At 38.3% G+C, this 23,990-nt stretch overlaps 1 protein-coding gene across 4 annotated transcripts in view; it reads left to right on the top strand.

Annotated features, from left to right (window-relative positions):
- Window positions 1-23,990, top strand: part of ULK4 (unc-51 like kinase 4) — a 533,886-nt gene that overhangs the window by 205,082 nt on the left and 304,814 nt on the right. For all 4 annotated transcript variants that reach the window (XM_087430781.1, XM_087430782.1, XM_004419552.3 and 1 more), the window contains exon 30: window positions 6,955-7,047. In XM_087430781.1, coding sequence (XP_087286907.1) covers window positions 6,955-7,047 — 93 coding nt within the window. The remainder of the gene's footprint in view (window positions 1-6,954; window positions 7,048-23,990) is intronic.

Here is a 23,990-nt window from a genome sequence, read left to right as displayed (position 1 = left end):
GGACTATATTCCTTACAAATTAGAATTGTATTTCCCTTTATAAATTGGAATTTATAAATGGATTCCATTAGTGGCAACACACTGTAGAGTTGTTTATCTGTCTTTGGAAAAATATCCAGCAAAAGCCATGAGTTTGACTACCTGATTTCTGTGCTGGTGGATCAAAGGACATCCAGATGGTTCTGTATTGTATCTTTGTCTCCCTTAACCACAGCCTTCTATGTTAAAATCAGCATGAACTTGGCCATCTTTGATGGGAATTAAAATAGAGAAGAGTATTTCATTTTGGCCTTTCCTTAGATAGTTTTATTTGCAGATAAAATTTAATTCACAAATATTTTTACACAAGAAAGAAGCATCATAATGTTCTGCTTTTTTCCTTTTACTAATCCTTTTATGTTTTGAGTGTGTACCTAAATCAGTGCATTTAGATATGGTGATTTTTTTCCCCCTCTCAGGTACAACCTACAGAAACCTAAATTGGGATAATTGGAGAGTTAAATAAGGATAAATATTCTTTCATCTCTCTGTATTAGGATAGTTCTAGCACTCCAGTTCTTTGGATAATATTTTGTAAACCTTGAGTGTTGCTTTTCTGAAGTTGTTTATTTTAGCCTTGTAGGCCTTCATAATGAAAATTTGCTGTTGATTTTATTGAAGAGTCCAGAAGAGATTAGGATTTATATCTGAAATTACATTTAACACACATTTTGAAGTCATGTCTATCTTTCTCTCACTTAGAAAAAAAGATTATCTTTGTCTGTCTATCTATCTATCTATCTATCTATCTATCTATCTATCTATCTATCTATCTATCTATCTACCGACCTATGTATCTACCTATCTATCTACCTATCTATTTATCTATCTATCTATCTATCTATCTATCTATCTATCTATCTATCTATCTATCTATCTATCTACCTACCTACCGACCTATCTAACCTGTCTTCTCACCTGTCTGTTTCTCCGTCCACTTATGTATCCATTTAAGTATGATGTAATTAAATACCTGTGCATCCATGCAAGACAGCAGAGTATCACGTAGAATTCAGGTCACATAAAATCACAAGATGAGAACGTTCTCAAGATATCAACTATTTATTTGATTTATACCCTCTCATTTCATAAAATTTTGTAGTTGACTCAAGATATCACCTAGTTCAAATTTTGGAAAAGACTGTACAGAACATGCCTTTAAAAAGAGTAGATTATCTACCCCTTTCTTACAGCCATCCAGGGCAAAGTCTCACGCTTCTTCAAAGGTAGATTTCACTTCCACGTCTTTGCTGTTTGGCGCCCTTCTTTTTATCTAACCCCACCCATCCTACCTCTAGGTTCTTTAAGCCTGAATCCATCTTGCACTCTGTTATATATGCATTTTAACACACTGCCTTCCTCATGTCATTCCCTTGCTCAGAAGCCTTTAAACCTTTAGATTGTAGAAAGTAACATTAACAGTACTTACCCAGCCATTCACGACTCTCAGTGTTTTGCCTCTTGCCTACCATTTTATGTTAATATCTGTCTGCTGCCCTTTATGGTTTCTCCATTCCTGGTGAGTATGATTTAGTAATTTCTGAAATTTCCTCCTTGAACCCGTCTCTCCTGTCTATTCCCAGACATCATACTGTGAATATCCATATCTGTACTTATATAACACTATTTTGTTGACTGTCTTGTAATCTACTCGTCTACACCTACATTTATAAATGTATTAAAAACCATTTAAACAGTTCCCAGTTACTGAACATCTAGGATTTTTCCAGTATTTCACTATTATGTGTATCGCTACAAAGACCATTTTCAGGGATACATCTTTGGGTATATATTTCCTTTTGTTGACTCTCTATGGGTGGACTCACTGAGTTAAAAATTATATATATTGTGAGGGCATTTGACATGTTTTGGCAAATTTTTTCCCAAGATGACAAACAGTTTATACTACCAGCTTCCCTTTATGAAACTGCCTATTTTGCTGTACCCTTGTTAGCTCTAATTTGTGTTCCTTCAGATATTAATGAAGTTGACCATTTCTCCCTCTGCTTCTTAGCCGTTTATATTCTTCTTGAGTAGATTCTGTCCATTTTTTTGGTGGGATGTTCATTGGTTTGCAATAGCTTTTTATGTATTAAGAGTATTAATTCTTGGGCTGGCCCCGTGGCTTAGCGGTGAAGTGCGCGTGCTCCGCTACTGGTGGCCCGGGTTCGGATCCTGGGCACGCACCGACGCACCGCTTCTCCAGCCATGCTGAGCCCACGTCCCACCTACAGCAACTAGAAGGATGTACAACTGTAACATACAACCATCTACTGGGGCTTTGGGGAAAAAAAAAAAAGGAGGAGGATTGGCAATAGATGTTAGCTCAGAGCCAGTCTTCCTCAGCAAAAACAGGAGGATTAGTACAGATGTTAGCTCAGGGCTGATCTTCGTCACAAAAAAAAGAATATTAAGTCTTTGTTTTACCAACACTTTGCAGGTGATTTTCCCCTCATTTGATTTTTTTATGATGGCTTTGCCATTGAGAAGTATTTAATACTTAAACACTTTAAAGCTATAAGTATTTTTTGTTTCATTTCTTACTTGTCATGCTACAGAGGCCTTCTTACCCAAGATTATGTGAATATTTACTCATTTTATTTTAGTATTCTAATGAAATTAAACATTTTTACTTAAATTTTTAACTTATTGGGGATATACTTTTACAAGGTATGGCCTGACCATTCTGTCTAACTCTCTTTCTAAGATTAGTCTTTGTTGTCCCATGTTCCTTTCCTTTTAATTTATATGTGGATTCTTGATCCCACCCTACGCTTAATCATTATTGTGGTTTTTTAAAGTACTTTAGCTTTTCATTTAGTGGGATCTTCCTCATTGTATTTCCCCCTAAAGTTCCTTGGATATTCTGGAATCACTGTTCCCCCCAAATTCTCGAGTACACTCCATTGAGATGTGAAATGTGAGTTTGTGGCTTCATTCCAGTAGTTGGACCACTTGATAATACAGTGCCTCCCCTTACCCCCAACAAAATAGGCACTTCTTTCTACTTCACTGGTTCTTTGGTCACATCCCCAGAATAGCTTCTTGCAATACTCCAGAGTTATTTAGATAGCCTGTTTCAATTTTCTACCAGCTTACCTAACTGGGCACTGGTTACACCAGGCGCTTGACAAGATAGGGAGGAGCCCATCCCTTGGATCCTTGAATATGTGATTTTTGGAAGTTTTGTCTCCTTCAGGGTAGATGTGAATTTAGTACAAATAGCTTTTCCTGCTTGGGTTCCAGCTGTTTGGGACCTAGCAAAGACCCCTTATTTGAGGAGGATCCTAGAAGTAGAAGAGTGGGGTCTTGGGACACTATCTGGGCAAGATGCTCTTATGTCGATAGCAATCTCAGTCTGTGGCCAGGCTCAGGGCATGTGAAGTGCTCCTCTCCAGCCCCTGTCCATCAAAATGGGCCAGATCCTCACTGGTCACTCTCCTTCGAGGCTGTTTCAGAAGTCCGGGCTTATCACTGTTTTTTTTCTGCCAAGTTGCATTCAGAGGAGTGTGAGATCCAATTACTATCAGCTTGGCTGCTTTATCTCTCTTTAGAAGACAAGCTTAATAAATCACAGCATTCTTTTGGCTAGTTCTTGCTGACCAGTATAAACCTATCTTTGATTAAACTAAAATATATTCGGTATATTAAATATTTGTGTTCTAAACATATCCATTATGAATTTTACCCTTCTTTTTCCACGGGGAGAGAGACATAATATTCTTTGGGGAAATTCTCATGCCCAGGCTGATACGGGCTTCATCCTCCCCTCCAGTTGCAAAGTTAGATAACCTCAAACAACCTCAAGACCTTTGTATTTCAGTCAGTAAAGTTTCATCAGTGATTTCTTTTTAAATGTAGATTCTACATATTCTTGTTAAGTCTATTTTAGAACATTTCCTATTTTTTAGTCCTATTGAGATTGTTTTCTCTGTTACATTTCTAGCTAGTTGTCCATATTTTCTCCTGTACTTTCCACACAAGCATTTGAGTAAGAAGGTCACATGGGAAGCTCTTTTAAATGCATAGGCTTGTGGTCCTTTCCTCAGTGATTCAGCTGAGTCTGGGAGAGGGGAAGGGGAGCCACTTACCCTGAGTATGTGAATGACTCATCGGGAGTTTCTCTGGCTGACAGTGTCCAAATACTGGTAAGCAGTGGAAGAGCACATTCTTCTCTTATCTCTGACTTTAATGCCTCACTTTAAAGTCAGCAGTGCCTCAGTTTCCCTATTAAGGATGTGTGTCCTGAAGTGTTAACTAATCAGGTGTGGGGTGTTCAAACCCTGCACGTTACAAAGAAACTGGCCCTTCACCGCCTTCTGGGAGATAACTTCTGAGCCTTTGGAATATCCCACCTGATAAGAGAGTCTCTGTATACGTGGGGCCTTGGGCCATGCCGGGTAATTTATGCTAACAATATGAATTATGGTGGGGGCCTTGGGCCACACCGTATCAGCTTGACCTCCAGAAGGGCTGGAGACTGAGTAACGGGGTTAGCCACACAGGTGCTCCATTCCTATGTGACTGACCACTAATAAAACCCTGGACACCAGTGCTCCAGTGAGCTTCCCTGGCTGGCAGTACGTCACGTGTGTTGTCACATATTGTTGCTGGGAGGATTAAGTCCTGTCCACACAACTCCACTGGGAGAGGACAACTGGAAGCTTGAGCCTGGTCCCTTCTGGACTTGGCTCCACGCGTCTTTCATCTTTGCTGATTTTAATTGGTATCCTTTCACTCTAATAAACCATAATCAGAAGTATAACAGCTTTTCTGAGTTCTGTGAGTCCTTCTAGCAAATCATTGAACCTGAAGGTGGTCTTATGTACCCCCAATTAAGGATGATAAGAGCTTTTTATTTTACAAGACTATTAGTCAGAGAAAGGAATAATGATTTCTCTCTAGTATGCTAAGAATTGTTCCTTTTTAAAAAAAGATCGAATTGGACGTTAAATCTTATGAATACATTTTTATCACCTCTAAAAATGTTTCCCTGATTTTTGTTTTATTCATATGATAAAATGTGTTGTTTTCCTAAATTTGATTTATTCATCCCTAAAATTACTTATGCTTGGTTGTGCTGTATTTTTTAACATACTGTTCTCTTTGATTTATTAATATTTTATTTATGATTTTATTATGAATGGTATTTTGTCTTTTCTTTGTCATACATGGGCAAAACCGTTAATTGTTATAATTTAGAAATATTTTATAAGAAAACTTTCTAAAATATGGTACTTCCTGCCTCCTTAAACAGAGCAGTGTACCCAACTTGCCATTTTCTGGGCTCACTACCTCTATTTTGAGCATTATGGCGCATAATGGGCCCTCGGGTCTCATTGAGGTACGAGCAGCTTCTTCCTTTACGTTGAGTGCTCCCCGGACGGCTCTCTGAAGTTCTTGGGTTTGCTTTTGTTTTTCTCGTGCTTTCAAATCTCATTCCTTGTAATTCTCAGGTTGCCTTTCTGTAGTAGTCCCTCTCCTCCGTTTACTTGGCTCCTTGTTAATGGCTGTGCACTTAGAGACTGCTTAATTAAACTTGTTCTATAATAATTTCCAAAATGAGAGTAAATAGGCTCTGAGTAAGAGCCTGGGGCCCTGTTCTCTAGATGAAAAGCATCTGCTTCATGTCATGGAGTTTTAAATATACATTTTGGATTTTTGGAGATATATGGCTCTCTCTTTAGTTGTTGGTTGTTCCAGAGAATTAAGTCATAAAGTTGATTGGTTGGTTTGTTGTCTGTCTGTCCATCCGTCCATCCGTCCATCCATCCATCCATCCACCCACCCATCCATCCATCCATCCATCCACTGCTTAGTTTTTGAGCATCTATGTGCTGCTATATACTAGATAACTGAACCTAAATAGGTAAGACACACTATATAAACCCGCCCCTGCCTAGCAAATAACATGGGGGCAGAGTCTGAACATTGTTGTGGAAACTTTTGATAAAGACCTTTTGAGTTTTATTCTCTCTGGTAATAATTTTCATTTCAGAATTTTAAGGTTTTAATAAGAAAAATGCTGTGCAGAAAAGAGGTGACATAGCAGGCCTGAAACTGCTATCCTTAGAAAGGCCTGCTTATAAAGATGGCCTTTGGCTAGTATCTTAGAACTTGGCTCTCAGAGTGGTCCCAGTCAACATTTAATGGATAAGGGTAGTTCATCGTGCCTAGACTGTTTGTGCAAACAGTATGGTTTATGCTGAGTGCCTATTTTCCTTCTGGGAGTCTGAGATTTTGATACTTGTTAGACAGAAGTTGCCTACTTGACCAGCCCCCAATAAAAATCTTGGTCACTTGAGTCTCTAATGGGCTTCCTTGGGCAGAAACATCACATATATGTGCTATATTTTTGTTGCTGGGGGGAAAACTTGTGCTCTGTCTGACCCCTGATGGGAGGGAGAGAGCATAGCGGAGCCTGCACATAGAATCCTCCTGTGTCCACTCTCCACCTGTGTCCTTCTCCTTTATGATTCAGCTGTGTGTCCTTGCTGTGTTGCTATACTAAATCTTCACATGAGTATGACTGTATGTGAGTCTCTAAGTCCTCTAGCGAATCTCTGAATGTAAGGGTGATCTTGGGGATCCCCGGCACAAATGCCTGATGTTTATTGGTCTCTTACTATGTGTGCAGCTCAGTACTAATCATTTTACATGGATTGTCTCATTAGATCTTCCCAACAACAGTCCTCTGTGGGGTGGGTCAGTATCATCATCATCATTGGTAAATGAAGCTGTTTGAAGCTTTATGAGATTAAGTAACCTGTGCAGGTCCTATAGCTCCTGCATTTATTTCAGTATCTTTTTTTTCCTCCAGATATTTGTACCTTATAGTATATTATTTCTCTTGTTTGGAGGAGATTTAAGTGAGAAAACCAGTGAGTACTCTTTGTAATCACTTGATCGTTTCAGGTATGAGCACATTCTCTCGGAGCCTGACCCAGTACCAGCGTATGCTCTGAAACTGCTAGTTGCCATGACCGAGCACAACCCAACTTTTACCAGGTACTGTAAGTTCAGATTTCTTTTTCTTGTTTCTTATCTGTAAAATGAATTTTATGTGTTCTGAAAATGTTGTTAAAGATGATGAGCTTCTAAAAGACTAACATTTGAGTCACCGAAGTAGTAATTTTTCATGTTTTATGTTTTGTAATATCTGTCATATATGCTATCTTTGGTCTTATTCTCATATTTTTGACCCTTATTGGAGTTTGCATAATGTAGAGTTTATGATGCTTTAAAATTATACATTCTTGGGGCCGGCCCCATGACTTAGCAGTTAAATGCACGCGCTCCGCGCTACTGGCGGCCCGGGTTCGGATCCCGGGTGCATACCGACGCACCGCTTGTCCGGCCGTGCTGAGGCGGCATCCCACATACAGCAACTAGAAGGATGTACAACTATGACATACAACTAGCTACTGGGGCTTTGGGGAGAAAAAGGGAAAAAAAGGAGGAGGATTGGCAATAGATGTTAGCTCAGGGCCGGTCTTCCTCAGCAAAAAAGAGGAGGATTGGTATGGATGTTCGCTCAGGGCTGATCTTCCTCACTAAATAAATAAATAAATAAATAAATAAATAAATAAATAAATAAATAAATAAATAAATAAATAAATAAATAAATAAATAAAAAGATTATACATTCTTTAAAGAGAAAAAATTAACACATATACTTTAAAAAACATCAATTGGTGCCTCATGTTGTACCGAACAATTGTTTATTAGATCTTTATAGTATTTATAGATTATTACTTTCCACCATTTTATTTAGTCAACATGCTTTTATTAAGTAGTGGAGAGTTTTTGCTTTTACTGAAGATATTACATGTGATAATGACAAATTTTTTAGAACTAGTTGCTAGGATAGTGGCAACTGATTCAGTCTTGCAAAGGAGAGTTTATCAGAGAGCCCCGGGTCTACAGAAGGGGCAGAGAAGAGGCCCTCCTTGCTTTCAAACAAGAACGCTAGTTTTAGTTGTGGAGGTGATGTCTGAGGACCTTTTGGGTTTGGATCCACCTGTAAGTGCAGTGCCCCTCTGGAGTTGTTGGTTGGTCTTTAACAGAGAACTAAATGACACGGTACCAACTACCCTGACTGCATCTGGTCTTCTGTCCTACCACAGAAGGTACTGCATGGTGATGAGCCACTATCACTGTTGTTGCTAGTGAACAAGAAAGGCTGTTTGTAGAGAGTATCCATACTGAGTGAAAGGCTGAACCAAAACAACCTTCCCAGTGGGTGTGCCAGGGCACAGGGGTGTGCCGTGGCTGAGTCGCAGGGGTGCCAAGGTGCTCTCGGACTTTAGGTCATCCTCGGTGCTGTGGCTGTAGCAGCTCCAGGCCCATTTCCTTCTTGTGTGAGCAGCCTCATTCGTTTCCAGAGAGTGACATGTGAATGTTGCCCTGTACTCTCTGTGCCATGTTGCAAAAGAGTTTGAGGAGCACTTAACTAATACCCTTTTTATCCTTGCCAATTCTGAATCCTGTGTTTCTGTAGCCTTTTAAAAGTCTGACCGTTTTGAGTTAAGTTTTGTGTATGGTGTAAGATAACGGTCTACTTTCATTCTTTTGCATGTGGCTGTCGAGTTTTCCCAACACCATTTATTGAAGAGATTTTCCTTTCTCTGCTGTATGTTCTTGGCTCGCTTCTTGAAAATTAGCTGTCTGTAGATGTATGGGTTTATTTCTGGGCTCTCAATCCTGTTTCTTTGATCTGTGTGTCTGTTTTTGTGCCAGTACCATGCTGTTTTGGTTGGTAGAGCTTTGTAGTATATTTGGAAATCAGGGAGTATGACACTTCTAGCTTTGTTCTTTTTTCTCAGGATTGCTTTGGCTATTCAGGATCTTTTCTTGTTCCATATAAATTTTAAGATTCTTCTATTTCTGTGAAAAATGTCATTGGAACTTTGGTAGGGATTGAATTCAGGTTTAAAGACTTGAATGTAAGACCTGAAACCATAAAACTTCTAGAAGAAAACATAGGCATATGCTCTTTGACATGGATCTCAGCAGCATCTTTTTGAACACCGTATCTCACCAGACGAGGGAAACAAAAGAAAAAATAAACAAATGAGACTTCATCAAACTAAAAAGATTATGCACAGCAAAGGAAACCATCAACAAAATGAAAAGACAACCTAACAATTGGGAGAAGATATTTTACAAACCATATATCTGATATGGGGTTAATCTCTGAAATATAAAAAAGAACTCCATCTCAATAACAAAAAAACAAACAACCCAATTAAAAGATGGGCAAAAGATCTGAACAGACATTTTTCCAGAGAAGATATACGATGGCCAACAGGCACATGAAAAGATGTTCAACGTCACTAATTGTTAGAGAAATCCAAATCAAAAGTACAATGAGATATCAACTCATGCCTGTCAGAATGGCTATAATTAACAAGACAAGAAATAACAAGTGTTGGAGAGGATGTGGAGAAAGAGAATTCTTGTATACTGCTGGTGGGAGTATAAACTGATACAGCTACTATGGAAAACAGAGTGGAGATTCCTCAAAAAATTAAGACTAGAACTACCATGCAATTCAGCTATTCCACTTCTGGATATTTAGTCAAAGAGCATGAAAACACGAATGCGTAAAAATATATGCACCCCTATGTTCATTACAGCATTATTCACAATAGCCAAGACTTGGAAGCAACCTAAATGCCCATCAGTGGATGAATGGAAAAAGAAGATGTGGTATATATATATATATATACACAATGGAATACTACTCAGATAAAAAAAGATGAAATCTTTCCGTTGGCAACAACATGGATAGATGTTGAGGATATTATGCTAAGTCAAATAAGTCAGACGGAGAAAGTCAAATACTGTATGATCTCACTCATAAGTAGAAGATAAGAACAACAACAACAAATAAACACATAGATACAGAGATTAGATTGGTGGTTACCAGAGGGGAAGGGGAGAGGGAGGAGGGCGAAAGGGGTGACAGGGCAGATGTTTGTGGTAATGGATAGTAATTAGTATTTGGGGGGTGAACATGATGTAGTCTACACAGAAATCGAAATATAGTGATGTACACCTGAAATTTATATAATGTTATAAACCAATGTTACCTCAATAACAAAAAATGTCTTTAAAAAGAATGACCAATGAGCCTTCCAGATTCATTACTCAGAAGGCATCATTCTCTCTTCTTACGGAAGAAATTTAATTCTAAAAAGTGAATCCATATTAGAAGTTGAATACAAATTCAGATAGTTGTTTCCTTCATGGACCTTTGATACCAAATACTAATACTGCATACTAGATTGAACAGATTGCATTTACTTTTTTAATGTTGACTCTTGATTATTCATGTGGCATGTTTTCTAGGCTACTTTCTCTTTTTGCTAACTCGCTATTAAATTCGTCTGAATTTCCTCATGTTGAGGGGAAAAGCCTAGTGAAGTAGATGACCTATATATAATCATTGATTTTAAAAATGATTAGAGACTAGGTTTAGGATTCGATTTACTGTTTTTTTTTTTTTTTAGTTTACAAGTAGAATTTAATGGACTAATTTTTATAAAAGTTTTCCTTTGCTTTAATTGCACAAGTAATATTGGAATATATTGTCTTTGTATTAAGATCCATCAATAAAATCAAGAGGTCCCCTTGGCTTCCTCATTCCCCACTCATACTACCACACAGGTCTCTCCCCCAGGGGCAATAGTTGGCATTATTTTGGTGTGTGTGTGTCCTAAACTTTTTCTGGCTATTTAAATTCAATATGTATATGCTGAAATAAATAGCTTTGCTTTGTGGTTGTTGATTTTAAAAAAAATCATGGATTGTATCATTGTGTATGTATTTTTCTGAAATATGCTTTTTTATTTATTAAAATTATTTGGAGATTTTTTCATATCAGTATTTATTCATATTCTTGGCAATATCTTTGCCAAACTAATGAATGAAAATGCAATTTCAATTTGTATTCACTTATCTACTGATAACTTGCATCTTTTAATGTTTTATTCACTATATTTAAATTGTAAAAGGTGCATAGCCTTCAACCTTCAGTCTACTTCTAAGTATCTGTTCTAGAGAAAAACTCATATATACACGAAGATTTCCACCTAGGCAAATAATTTTCAAAATGACAAAAGTAATTTTAAAATTAAATTGTGATATAACCATAATATATAATACTACATAAGTTTGAAACGGCAAGATAGATGTTGAATACTGATATACAAAGATATCCAAATAATTTTAACTGAAATTACTTATCACGTCTCAACTCCCATTTAAATGCCACCTTTGCTGTGTGTAAAGTCTCTGGATTCACTATTTTGTTTTGTTTGCCTTTTCTCATGAAACAGGCCGTTTTGGCCGAGGCTCCAGAGATTAAGAGCGAAGACTTACAGACCTATTACCGCCTACCTGCCCCCTCCCACACACACCTTTAAAGGGAGTCCTGGACCCCACAGGCTCTAGCAATCTTGTGTATCTTGCAAAGTTCATTCACACACCTTGGCGGAAGGGATGGGACGAGGAAAGTATCATGTAATTAGACTTTGGAGTTTGTTTTTATTTCCCTAACCGGATTTTTTAAAATGTATTTTAAGTGTAACATTTTGGAATTGGTAATAAATTTCTATTGGAAAAAAATATATATAAAGAGATAGATGCTGAGAAGTCTTATTCCTTCCTCTGTCCACTCTGTTCTTTCCTCATCTTCCTCTTCTCCCATGTGGTTAACTACTTTTATTTACTTTGTGTCCAAATACAAGCTAATGTGAATATGTACTTTCTCATTTCTCCGTTTACACATAAATAGCATATTGTGTACATTTTCTGCCCTTTTGATTTTTTTCACTTAACAGTATATCCTCAATATTTAATATTCAAACTGAATCACCTCCTACCTGGCTTTCCATTGCACAAATACACACAGTCTGCTATCCATTTTAATTTTAGCAATGTCTACGTTGTTCCTATTTTTTGCTGTCATGAATAGTGCGGCCATGAATATCCCTTTGCATACTCCTTGGTGAATCCATGTATGTGTCTCCATTGGGTGCCCATTGGCTGCTAGAGCTTGTGCTTGTCCAGATCCAGTAGATATCACCAAGCTGCTTTCCAAATCGGTTGTACCAATTTATGTTCCTACTAGCATTGTTCGAGAGGTCCAGTTGTCATGTAAGCTTTTTTAAAAAATTTTTTGTCAGGTTTATTGACATATAATTTACATAGAGTAAAATTCACTCATTTTAGGTATACAATTCTCTGAGTTTTGAGAAGCATATACAATTGTGCAACCACCACCACTATCAAGATAAATAGTATTTCCATCACTCCAAAATGTTCCCTCACGTCCCTTTGAATGTTAGTTTATAAAAATTCTATTTGCCTGGAGAATGATAGGACCAGACTGATTTTATATTTCATTTTAATTTTTAAAATTTATTTTTTGAGTTAATACATAACACATTACAAATATCAGTATTTGAAAGAGTATACAGAGAAAAGCATATTTTCACCCAAGGAGATAGCCACTCTTACCAGTTTGTGTGTGTGTGTGTGTGTGTGTATTATTTTTCACATTGACAGTAGTATGCTGTCTGTACCATTCTGCACCTCTTTTTAAAATATATATATAACAGCTTTATTGATATATGATTCACATACTATCTGTACTTCTTTTTAACGGATACATAGTATTGCATTTTATGAATATTCTGTATTTATTTGACAAGTCCCCTTTGGGTGAACATCTAGTTTTTTCTATTCTTTTGATATTATAAAACAAAGCCACAATTGATGACATAGGTCATTCATCATGTGCATGAATACACGTGTGTAGGATAAATAATGAGAAATGGAATTGCTTCATCAAAGGGTACGTAAACCAGCCATTCCTAAATTTGTCTGTATGTTAGTATTATCTGGAGATCTTTTAAACTAAAGCCCAGGCCAATTAAATCACAGTCTCTCAGGCTGGACACAGGTATCAGTAATTGTTGATGCTCCCCAAGGGATTATAATGTGCAAACAGGTTTGGGAACTGCACCGTGTAAACATGTGTAACTTTGAAAGGTGCTGCCAGATTGCCCCCAGGCTAGGTTGTGCCAGTTCACTCTCCACCAGCAGTGAATGAGAGTGCCTATTTGTGCCAAACCTTTATCAAATTAGTGTACACAAGTATTTGATCTTTGCCATTCTGATAGGTGAAAATTGTCCTTTTGTTTTATTAATTTCTAGTTTTATTGCATTGTGATCAGATCGTATTTTTGTTCTATTTCTAATTTTCATTATTTGATTTTATTTGTGATCTAATAGGTGATCAGTTTTTGTGAATGTTCTACGTTTAATTACTTATTGTAACCAAAACAAAGTTAAACCTCACCCTGAGAAGCATGTCACCCACCCCTAATTTTGGCAAGTGCCTTTTTTTTTTTTTCTAAGATTTTATTTATTTATTTATTTTCCCCTTAAAGCCCCAGTAGATAGTTGTATGTCATAGCTGCACATGCTTCTAGTTGCTGTATGTGGGATGCGGCCTCAGCATAGCCAGAGAAGTGGTGCGTCGGTGCGCGCCCAGGATCCGAACCCGGGCCGCTAGCAGCGGAGCGCGCGCACTTAACCGCTAAGCCACGGGGCCGGCCCCGCGGCAAGTGCCTTAATAGTAACTCATTAACCTATGAGATCTTCCCCAGTGATGTCATAGCAGTGGTTTTTGGGCAAAATGCTTGATTGTAAGTGTATATCAAGAGTAGAATGCCTTAATTTTTACGTGCAGATAGATTTCTAGTGATATAAAAATAATCATGAACCATTTGTTATAAATAAAACTTCTTGGATCCTTCAGCATCGTGTTCTTTAAGGATAGTCATCTTAGTTTAGCTTGTATATATTAAGAGTTTAGAGTACCGAGTAATAACTATTGGAACATTAAACCATCTTATGTCAAATGTAACATTTATTATTTTACTGTGTTTATTCTTATTTTATAGAATTCTTAGTGGATAAATAAGTCTTCAAAAGCTTAGTCACTGTACAATTGAAAATTTATTGTTCCGCTTCCAATAAGGGGCAAGAGCGTGATCAAATCTGCATTGTACCTGACAGGGATTTTTTTAAAACACCACTGCCCTAGTAATTCTAGTTTATTATTGGGTTTATAGGATAAAGGTAAATTGTTTGCCACGTTGGTCTAATCTTACTATCAGAAGGAATATGTTAACTCCCCTGAGCTCTGCCCTTTTCTCTCTCTTTAATTTTACAGTAGGTTGCACCAAACGATTGCTCTTAGAGAGAGCAATACCGTAGTAGCTTGTTTCCATTAAGACCTAATTAGCTTTCAGCAAATCTCCCTTAGGAAACAAATTAAATTTTAACTTCTTGAATTCTTTTGGAGCAAAATTTATTGCTTTTCCTAAATTGCAAAAAAAAAAATTGCTTATGCTCTGTATCTAAGAATTATCATTTTAGTTTGCTCAAAAATTGTTAGAGCTATTTGTTTCATGGCAAGATTTGCAAAAATGCCTTTTGGAAAAATGAAATTTTAGTTATCTCTTAAGTGAAGTTCATGATGAATCCATGGTGTAGCCTTCAGTGAAAAATACTCTGTCCTTACAGTCGCCAGTCTTCAGCTGACTTGCCTCACTGGTTTTTGGTTCATTTGTTCATTCATTCATTTACGTATCAAACATTTAATCAGCAACCACTGAGTGATGCAAGGATAAGTGATAATTAAGATTAAGTTCTCACCCTCAAGGTGCTTAGAATTTAGTGGAAGAGGTGGATTTATCAATAGGCTTTTATAAAACAGTGTCGTGATTTAAATGGTACAGTCATGTCCAGAAGGTCATGGGAGCACGTAAAGGAATTTTACCCAACTGGCTATATGATCTTGGCTTAGTTTCTTAACCTGTCTGTACCTGGGTTCCCTCATCTGGAAAATGGGAGTAATATTAGCATCTTGTCCACAGAAAATGCTGTGTAAGTATTCTCCCTTTCCTCCCTCTCCCCTTTCTCCTTTTCTCTTCTCCTCCTCCTTTTTATTATGATTAGAGGAAGGAATAGTGAAGGTATTCCTAGGAGAGGTAACCCCTTTGACAGTAGAAAGAAATGTCTGGTGATACTGTTTGGCACCAGAGCTCCAACACCCTACAAAGAATTGAAAAAAAAAAAAGTTTTTCAATAACAGAAAGAAACTGCCTGGGGCCGTCTTATTGGTTTCACTTTTGATAACAAGACTGTGGAAGCCAGAGAGAACTCCCCAGGCACAAGATGGCTTCCATCTGCCTTTGCCTCTCAATTTCTATATCTTAATAAACTTAGATTTTGCCATATTCTGGTGTATTTTAATTTCAGTTTTGTAGTCTGGTAAAACTAAAAGCCCTAATCATTAGAGATTTCAGAGATGTTTGAAATGTTCCCTTGTTGTTAAGATAAGCCACTTAGGTGTTTTTTCCCCTCAGTTAGCTGAATTTACACAGCTAAATATTTCCTCTGATGAAATCTCAATAAGTGAAATAAAATTAGGTAATAAAGTAAAACTTTATTGTTAAAATTAGAATGAATTGATTTCCCCAGAAATAATTTACTGCTTCTCAGGGTGCCTATGGATATCAAAACGCCTCATAATGAGAAGCAAGTCAATCTCTGAGTCTCTAAGGCTCCCATTTCCTTCTAGGGTCACTCTTAACATGGCTTTCCCATTTATTCTCTAATAGCACTCGCAGAAAAGATACAAGGTGTCTCCAACAGGCACTGAGCCTTTGAGCATCCATTGTTGCCTTGTTCCTTCCTCTTCTGTGGACATAGCCCATGCTGCAGTGTTCTCAGCCACTTGTTCAGGTTGGGTACATATCTACACTTCTTACTAAAGTAGAGTAATTTCAGGGGATAAAGCACATGTAAAAGATTTACAATCTCTCTCTCTGCCTTAGGATCCTGATTTAGGATTGTAGTGGTTGTTCAACATGTGTTATTGGTGCTTAAATATTACTTAAGAAGAATTTGTAAATTAAATGAAAATTGGCCAAATTGTCAACTTTGCCTGAGGTATTTTGTGTACTTCCACTGAGATTATCCTTTTAACAGTTATGAGCATAAAATTTTATTTTACTTTTGGAAAGTTTAGCATTTTCTTTTTTCTGGGAAAGTTCTTTTTCTTGGTTCAACTGCTAGTGGTTGTTAACCATCTTTGAAAACTGTTAGTAATAGCATCTTCCATTCAAAAGGAAGAGTTTATAGTTGGGTGTGTTTATTTTATGTTGTCTGGTTCTAGAGAAATTCAGAATCTATAAATGTGGTAGAATAGCCATATGCTTTCTTGTAAAGGACTTTTTGATTTGTGACCCTTTTGAGTTTGTGTTTGCTGAACTCTAGACAGGATGGTTATTTCACCAAAGTGATCTTTTTTTTTTTTTTTTTAACTTTATTTATTTATTTTTCCCCCCAAAGCCCCAGTAGATAGTTGTATGTCATAGTTGCACATCCTTCTAGTTGCTGCACGTGGGATGCGGCCTCAGCATGGCCGGAGAAGCGGTGCGTCGGTGCGCACCTGGGATCCAAACCCGGGCCGCCAGCAGCGGAGCGCGCGCACTCAACCGCTAAGCCACGGGCCCCCCCCTCACCAAAGTGATCTTTTCTCATTGTTTTCTTTCAACAGAGATGTGAGTTCATGGTCACATGAATACTTAGCAGCTGTTTCTGGGTCCAGAAGTGAATGGTTTCAGATTACTTTTTTGGTATGACATTTGCAAGGAAACCACTTAGAGTTTATGTACACCTTTACAAATAGTGGTTCCCCAGTAGTATATTGTGGTGTTAAATCTGAGTAGGGATTCAATAAAACTTTTTGTGTTTCTCAAGGCATCCTTTGGTCTATAGACTTTCCCTTGTTGTCTAAAGCAGAGATGGTGAAACTATGGCCCACAGGACCAACTAGCTTGCAGCCTGTTTTTGTGTGGCCTGTGAGGTAGGAGTGGTATTTACATTTCTGAAGAGTTGTAAACTTTGCAAACAAATAAATACATGAATATGAGACAGAGACCTTATGTCTGGCAAGCCTAAAATATTTACTTCCTAACCCTTTTCAGAAAATATTTCCTGACCCCTGATCTAAAGGAATAGAACTTTTTTGTCTTTATTTCTGTGAATATAGAAATATTAGAATTTGAGAGCTGTATGGGACTTTGGAGATGATCTGGGTGTTTTAAAATGTAGGTTTTATTATTATTCAGGTATCGTGATCAGGAATGATCTTGAAAAGATCATTTGTTGTTCTCACAGATCTCAAGAGGAGGGGCCACACCACACCCCAGGGGCCACGTGGGAAAGCCCCAGGGTCAGTCAGTAGGCAGAGGCAGTGAGGGGGAAAAGGGAAAAGAAAAAAGGGGAAAAGAAAAGGGCAAGAGCCTTTATTGTAGTTTACAAATGAAGGAATGGGTGAGGCAGGGTAAGCAGGCTCATGATTGGCTAGTTTGCACAATTACTCTGGGCTCTGGTGTGTAGGGGCTGTCCTTGGCTGTCTGACACCTGGCCCTGGGGTGATTAGGGCAGGGGAATAGTGGCCTGGAGTTTAAGAGCTCTGTAAAGGAGGTGGCTGGGGGTATGGGCTCTGGATTGATTGGTTTGCATAGGAAAGACAAGCTCAAAGAAGAGTCATTTGCCATCTCTGGGAATTAGCTGGCCCTGGGTCATTCTCTCCAGTTAGCAAGGCCTCGAGATGTCAAAGAATCGAAAACACAAAATGAAAAGACACGATTAGTACACTGGCCCAAAGTCTTCATTTTGTACCTGAGGAAATTGAGGCCTTAGAGGGAATTTGTGTGTCCCAAACCCCATAGTCAGTTTGAAGCAAGATGAGATTTTGGATCCAGGCCTCCTGGTCCACTGTTCTTTGTCCTACTCAGCAGAGCCACTTTTTTAAAGAAACCCAAGTGGGCAATGGACTTTGAAATCAAACTGTTTTAAGTTACATTGTGTCACATTTACTTATGAGTGGTCCGGTTCCTCAACATAGTCATCTTCAGTGTCATGTGGATCTGGTAATAGCAAAAGCGTGGTTCTCCTTTGTTTCCCTCTGCCATCATCATTAGGTTCTGGTTCCCATTGCTCTTTGATTGTCATTACCATGGCAGCTCCTGGCACAGTCTGGTTAGTATGTGATCCTGGTTCCTTGTTCAGTTCAACCTCTTCCTTCTCTCATCCTCCTAGGTTTTGAACCCTTTTCTACTCATGACTTAAACCACACGGACAGGGTTGAAACCCCTCCTCATTATGTTCATCGTGATATAACACATCTCCTAATGTAGGAGCTAATGTAAGCCTTTACGTAAGCACTCATAGAGTTCTCTCCATCCACCCTAGCGTTCTGTTTCTGATAGAATTATGGAGGGACACCAATCTAAAACCTTAGCAGTTTGACCCAAGGCGTTCTATTTTCCTTAGTGATTTGTGAGGAAAATCAACAGTAATTGACCCAAATCTGTTTTGATGTTATTTATGTTTTCAGAAATAAAACACTCTTATGTGAGTTTTGCCTGCTACAGGTGATAGTAAATACTTCTGCTTATTTTCTTCCTTTATCTTGCTTACTATCACAGAGATCTCCCCTAAGTTCATGGTGAGTTGGTAAACATTTCATTGCCTGTCTTTATTGTATGGAGTTCAGTTGGGTCCATTGAGACTGTTCATCTCAGTCAGAAACAACTTAATCTTTTGAATCCATAATCTCATAGCAGCCCTATATACTGGAGGCTTGGTCATTTCAGTTTTCCTCCTCTGACTCGTGTGGGTTCAGTGACAGCTTTATGGAGTACCAGCCAGGGCCTGGCAGAGAGCCCTACATGCTGATGTCTCTTTGGTTACATGGTGCCCACATTTGGGCCATTTCACTACATGTTGCATCGGAAGCCAGCATCTGGTTGAAGTCTTTGGTCAGAGTGGCCCTGGTATTTTGGGGGCTACAATCAACAATAATTCATACTTCCTTCTGTATTTAAATAGAAGTTCAGAGATCATCATCTTGAACAGAATGCTACCCAGCATTTTCCCCTAAAGTATCTCTTTTCTTGCCCATAAGAAAATTCATTTGCTGCTTTTCTCTTCTTCACAGAGTTTCTTGAAGTCTTGCAGTTTATTTCCACCATGGGATCACCGTACTTCAGAGCAGAATCAGCTTTGATATTTTTCTACCTGCAAGAAAGTTGATATTATTCATTCATTCATTCATTCATTGAGTCACTCCACAAATAGTTGTGTTCACAGAGGTGGACAAAACAAACACGGTCCTGGTTTTCATAGAGCTTGTGTTTACATGGGGGTAATAGACAATAAACAAGGAAATAAATTAAAAAACCATAATTTCAGCTAGTGATAAGTGATGTAATGAACAGTAAAGCTGGCTTAGAGAATGGAGAGTGATGGACTGGAGTAAGCTGTTTTGGAGAGGGTGGTCAGAACTTCTTTGGAAAGGTGACATACAGGATTGAGGTGAGGGAGTTGACTAGCTGCGTTAATGCTAGCCATATTATTAAAGAAGCAAGCCTCTGATTTGCAGGGATTTTCAGAGGAAGGGAATAATGTTAGTGTCAAATGCTGCTGAGAGTGTCAGTAGGAGGAGGATGGAGAATTAACCATCGTAGTGGGCAACAGGAGTAACTTCTTTAGGGGTTTTCTTTGGTGGCACATGAGTGCAAAAGCCTGGTGGGGTTCATTGAGGAGGGAATGATGAGATGGAGACAGGAACATCAATAATTCTAAAGAGAATTTTGCTATAAAAGATAGCTGCAAAATGGGGAGCTGGAGGGAGATATGCAGTCAAAAGAATTTTTTTTTGTTTAAGATGAGCAATATTTTAGTGATGTTTCTATGTCAATGAGAATGATCTAGTACAGAGGTTGGTAAACTACAGCTTACAGGCCATATCCAGCCTACCTGCTTTTGTAAATAAGATGTTATCAGAACATAGCCATGCTGATTTGTTTATTTATTGCCTGTGGCTGCTTTTCTATTGATTGCAGTGGCAGAGTTGAGTAGTTTTGAAAGAGTCCATATGGCCTGCAAAGCCAAAAGTATTTACTTCTGACCTTTTACTAAAAAAGATTCCCAACCCTTGATCTCGTAGGAGCTATTGAAGCAAGAGGGTGAGTAGTGGCTTGCTAGACTGATATGCTTGCCCCCTTGGGGATATGCCCTGCGAAATTCCTTCAGGGAGAAGTGTTAGAATCCCGTGCCCATGGAGGGGGAATTGAGCTGGGAAATTAGGAAGTGGTTTTCTGCCTTTGGCATGCTTGCATGTGAGACTTTTGAAGTGGTGCACTTAGCAGTCATAAACCTGTCTAGAAACTGGGTGCCTGAGCCTGAGATAAGAAAAGAGTTTAGAAGTGATGAGGTCAATGAATTGAGAGGTCAAGGTATTGAATTCTTATCTGAATAATTGGAAACTATATTATATATTCCTATTTTTAGAATATTTATAAAAACAATACTAACACTGTACTAAAGGTTTATTGTTTATGTATTTCTATTTGAGGCTGTTGTCATTTGCTACTATCTTTTGTTTCCTACTTTAAGATAAATAGATAGTAAACATGGTAGGTATTATTGTGGTCATTATTTTTATGAATTCCTCTTTTTACCCTTTCCTTTTAAAAAAATTATTAAGACATAGTTATTTTTTCCTGTGGAAAACTGTATTAAGTTTTTCTTAATAGACTGTTTAAGCATGTTCAGAATTACTATTTATTTTTAGCTCTTTCTGATAGGACAGAGGAACTTACCTGTTTGGGTCTATCAGTTCTCTCTGGAACCCTTCCTAGAGGTAGATTTTAGCTTGGGTCTTCCACGCTTCAGGGACAGTGGTTTTTATAAGTTACCTTTTCTCCTTGAACTCCTGCTTAAAGTGAGGTCATCCAGGTACTTTGCTATGTATATATCTAGAATGTTGGTTAAATCTCAGGTGTGCTATGTCCTTGGCCATATTTTATCATCTGCTTGTTATTTGCTCAGACTTATGCATCTTGAGACACATTTTGGGGCTCTGATTCTCCATGTCTTTCCTTGTGAAGCTTGACAGAGCCCTGTGGGAGTGGGCACTGCCATTGCGTGCAGCCCATAGGTCTCTGGTCATCTCCTCCTCAGAGGAGATGTCAAGAGCCCTGGGCTTCCTGGGCCGCTAGACAGAGCCAGAGACTATTCTACAAACTCTGTGGCCATTGTGGAGATGACACGAAAGCATTGTGAAAACAGTAGTGCTCAAATACCATAGTTATTTTAGTGCAGGGGGTCTAGCCTGGGCTATCAGAGTGGGATGTGAATTCCAGGGCCAGATTCCCTGCCTCCTGGGCAAGTTAAACACTGGGCTTAGTTCAGTGGCAGGCTCTTCAATTCACCCGTCATTATTAAGATGTGACTCAGTTGCGTAGAGCAACCTTTCTATGAGATTGTGCACACAATTTTGTATGAGTGAGTACACAATGAGCTTTTCCAGCCAGTTCATTGGGAAGGTGAAAGCTATAAATGGCCTGTGTGCCAGTTGAAATGAGATCTTCCTTTTGGGCAGTGCTAGGGTGAGAGTGTCAGTGCCTGTGACTAGATGGCAGTCATGGTGGCATTGGTACAACCCAACCCTTCACAAGCTTTAATAGGCCATTGCCATCTGAACGTTGATATCCTTCAGTGGAACAGTTGGTTTCTCATATACATATAGGGTATGGCATCAAAGCCATCTACTTTATCCTTTCCCATAATAGTTTTCCATTTCTTCATCCAGTTATCATAGGCATCATTATCTTCAGGATTTAAAAGGAACATTCTTTAAATTACGTGTTTATTTAACATCATATTAACATCTTTGTTTTACTGGTTCGTTAAGGAATGGTAAAGATGACAGTTGAACCAATTGCCTTGGACCACAATATTAATGTAAAATGTTTGTTTTGACTGATATATTTATTTATCTCTGCTTAGTGGGAGCTCTTTTTTTTTTTTTTTGTGAGGAGGACCAGCCCTGTGCTAACATCCAATGCCAATCCTCCTCTTTTTTGCTGAGGAAGACTGGTCCTGGGCTAACTAACATCCGTGCCCATCTTCCTCTACTTTGTATGGGACGCCGCCACAGCATGGCTTGCCAAGCAGTGTGTCGGTGCGCACCCGGGATCCGAACCAGCGAACCCCGGGCCGCCGCAGCGGAGCGCACGCACTTAACCACTTGTGCCACCGGGCCGTCCCTGCTTAGTGGCAGTTTCCAACTTCTCTTATTGGCTTCTTTGCTTTTCAACCCATCAGTTAATACCTTTTGGTTATTTTATACTTGTAAAACAAATTTATTTTACTTCTGATGGTGTTAAAATGTGCAGCACTGAAAACAATGGCAAAAGGGAAAAAAATAACATTGTCTTGCAATAAAGCATTTTTGCAGTGCCCTTATAATTTGTGTTTATATGGTTATTGGGTCTCTTTACAAATCATATAGTTAGTTCAGAAACCTTTATTTATTTGGTTATTACAGCCAGCAAAACCATCAGCTCATGGCATCCTAACTGTAGAAATCATAGCTAAACAAAATCTTTAGGTGTGATCAGCGTACCTTCTAAAGTCTGAAAGAATCAATCCCGTGATAGTATTTGGCAGGTCTTAGCATCACAGTTCTGTTGTAATGTTTGCATTTTCTTTTGGTTATTTACCAAGGTAATTTACCATTTTAGAATTAGCAAAGTACGTCTGCTGCAAACTCATTTTTGTTGTTGTTGTTGATCTACTCTTGATAAAGCCATGCATTGTCTGTGACTATATTGCAGGCACCTGTCACTGTCAGTCAACTCCATAGAACAAAGGGAAGCCCAGCTGAATGGGCTGTAACACGAGGCATAAAGGGCAGACTCCCAACTCATTTCTCACGTCCCAACACCAAATCCTCTTCCATATCAGGTCTTCTAATTTTATGTGATGACAGTTATTTGTCAGAATATATTACAGAGTTTGCTGTACAGACAGTGCCTTTGTCATATAATTAAAGAACATGAGAGCTGCCAGACTAAACAGTGGTCTGAGTTTCAAGTGTTCTGTGACTTCATTGGCACAGTTTTATTACCATTTTGAACATGTGTTATCACTTAGCATTCTTTGCCATAGCATATTACATAGGAAAAAAACGCAGGCAGTCAAGTAGGCTAACCATGGTTCTTCAGTGAGATAAATGCCTTTGAGACACCTTGTACCCTCAGAATGCACCAGTTTTGTGTGTACAGTTCTTCTCTCTGCTTGGAGTCATAATCCAGCTTAACCCAGCTATTTACAAAGTAAACAAAATGGTCAGCTTTTAGGGACAGTCTTCATTAGGCATCTTGAAATTCTAAAGTAGGGTAGGCCCAAAGGGAAAATGGGCAAAGGACATGAAAAGGCCATTCCTAACAATAAACATGAAAAAGAAGAACCCTCATTTAGAAAATTCCATTAAGATAATAAAAAAATCGTTCTGATAGTTTTTTTTTAAAATAGCACTTGTTGAGAGTCTAGTGAAATGTGTACTTTCATAAATTAGTTCATCTTTTGTGGCAAGCAAACTGTCATTATGTATTAAACTTTAAATATCCTTTGATTCCACTTCTAGGAATACATCTTAAGAAAATAGTAAAAATATACACAAATATTTGTATCTAAGAATGTCCATTAAAATATTATTTAAAATAACACTAATAATAATAGTAAAGACAGCTAGTATCTGTCTTCAAAGAGACCTTTTTATGTACTAGCCAGTGCTAGATGCTCTACCCTTATTTATTCCTCACCATCCTGCAGTGAAGTAGGCAGGGGTATTACATATGAAGAAAGTATCCCTTAGAGTTTATGTACTGTACCAGGAGCACAGAGTTGAGTTGATTTGAATTGAGTGCGGATTTGAACTCGTTTGAAGTGATCCCTTAACCAGTACATTTGTTTTTCTTCCCTAATGTATACTAGTGGAAAGTGAA

This window comes from Ceratotherium simum, chromosome 5 (assembly GCF_057802395.1).
Source record: "Ceratotherium simum simum isolate JZ-2026a chromosome 5, ASM5780239v1, whole genome shotgun sequence".
In the NCBI taxonomy this organism is placed as follows: Eukaryota; Metazoa; Chordata; class Mammalia; order Perissodactyla; family Rhinocerotidae; genus Ceratotherium; species Ceratotherium simum.
The sequence above is the reverse complement of the archived record's forward strand: the minus strand, read 5'-3'. Positions and strand labels throughout refer to the sequence as shown.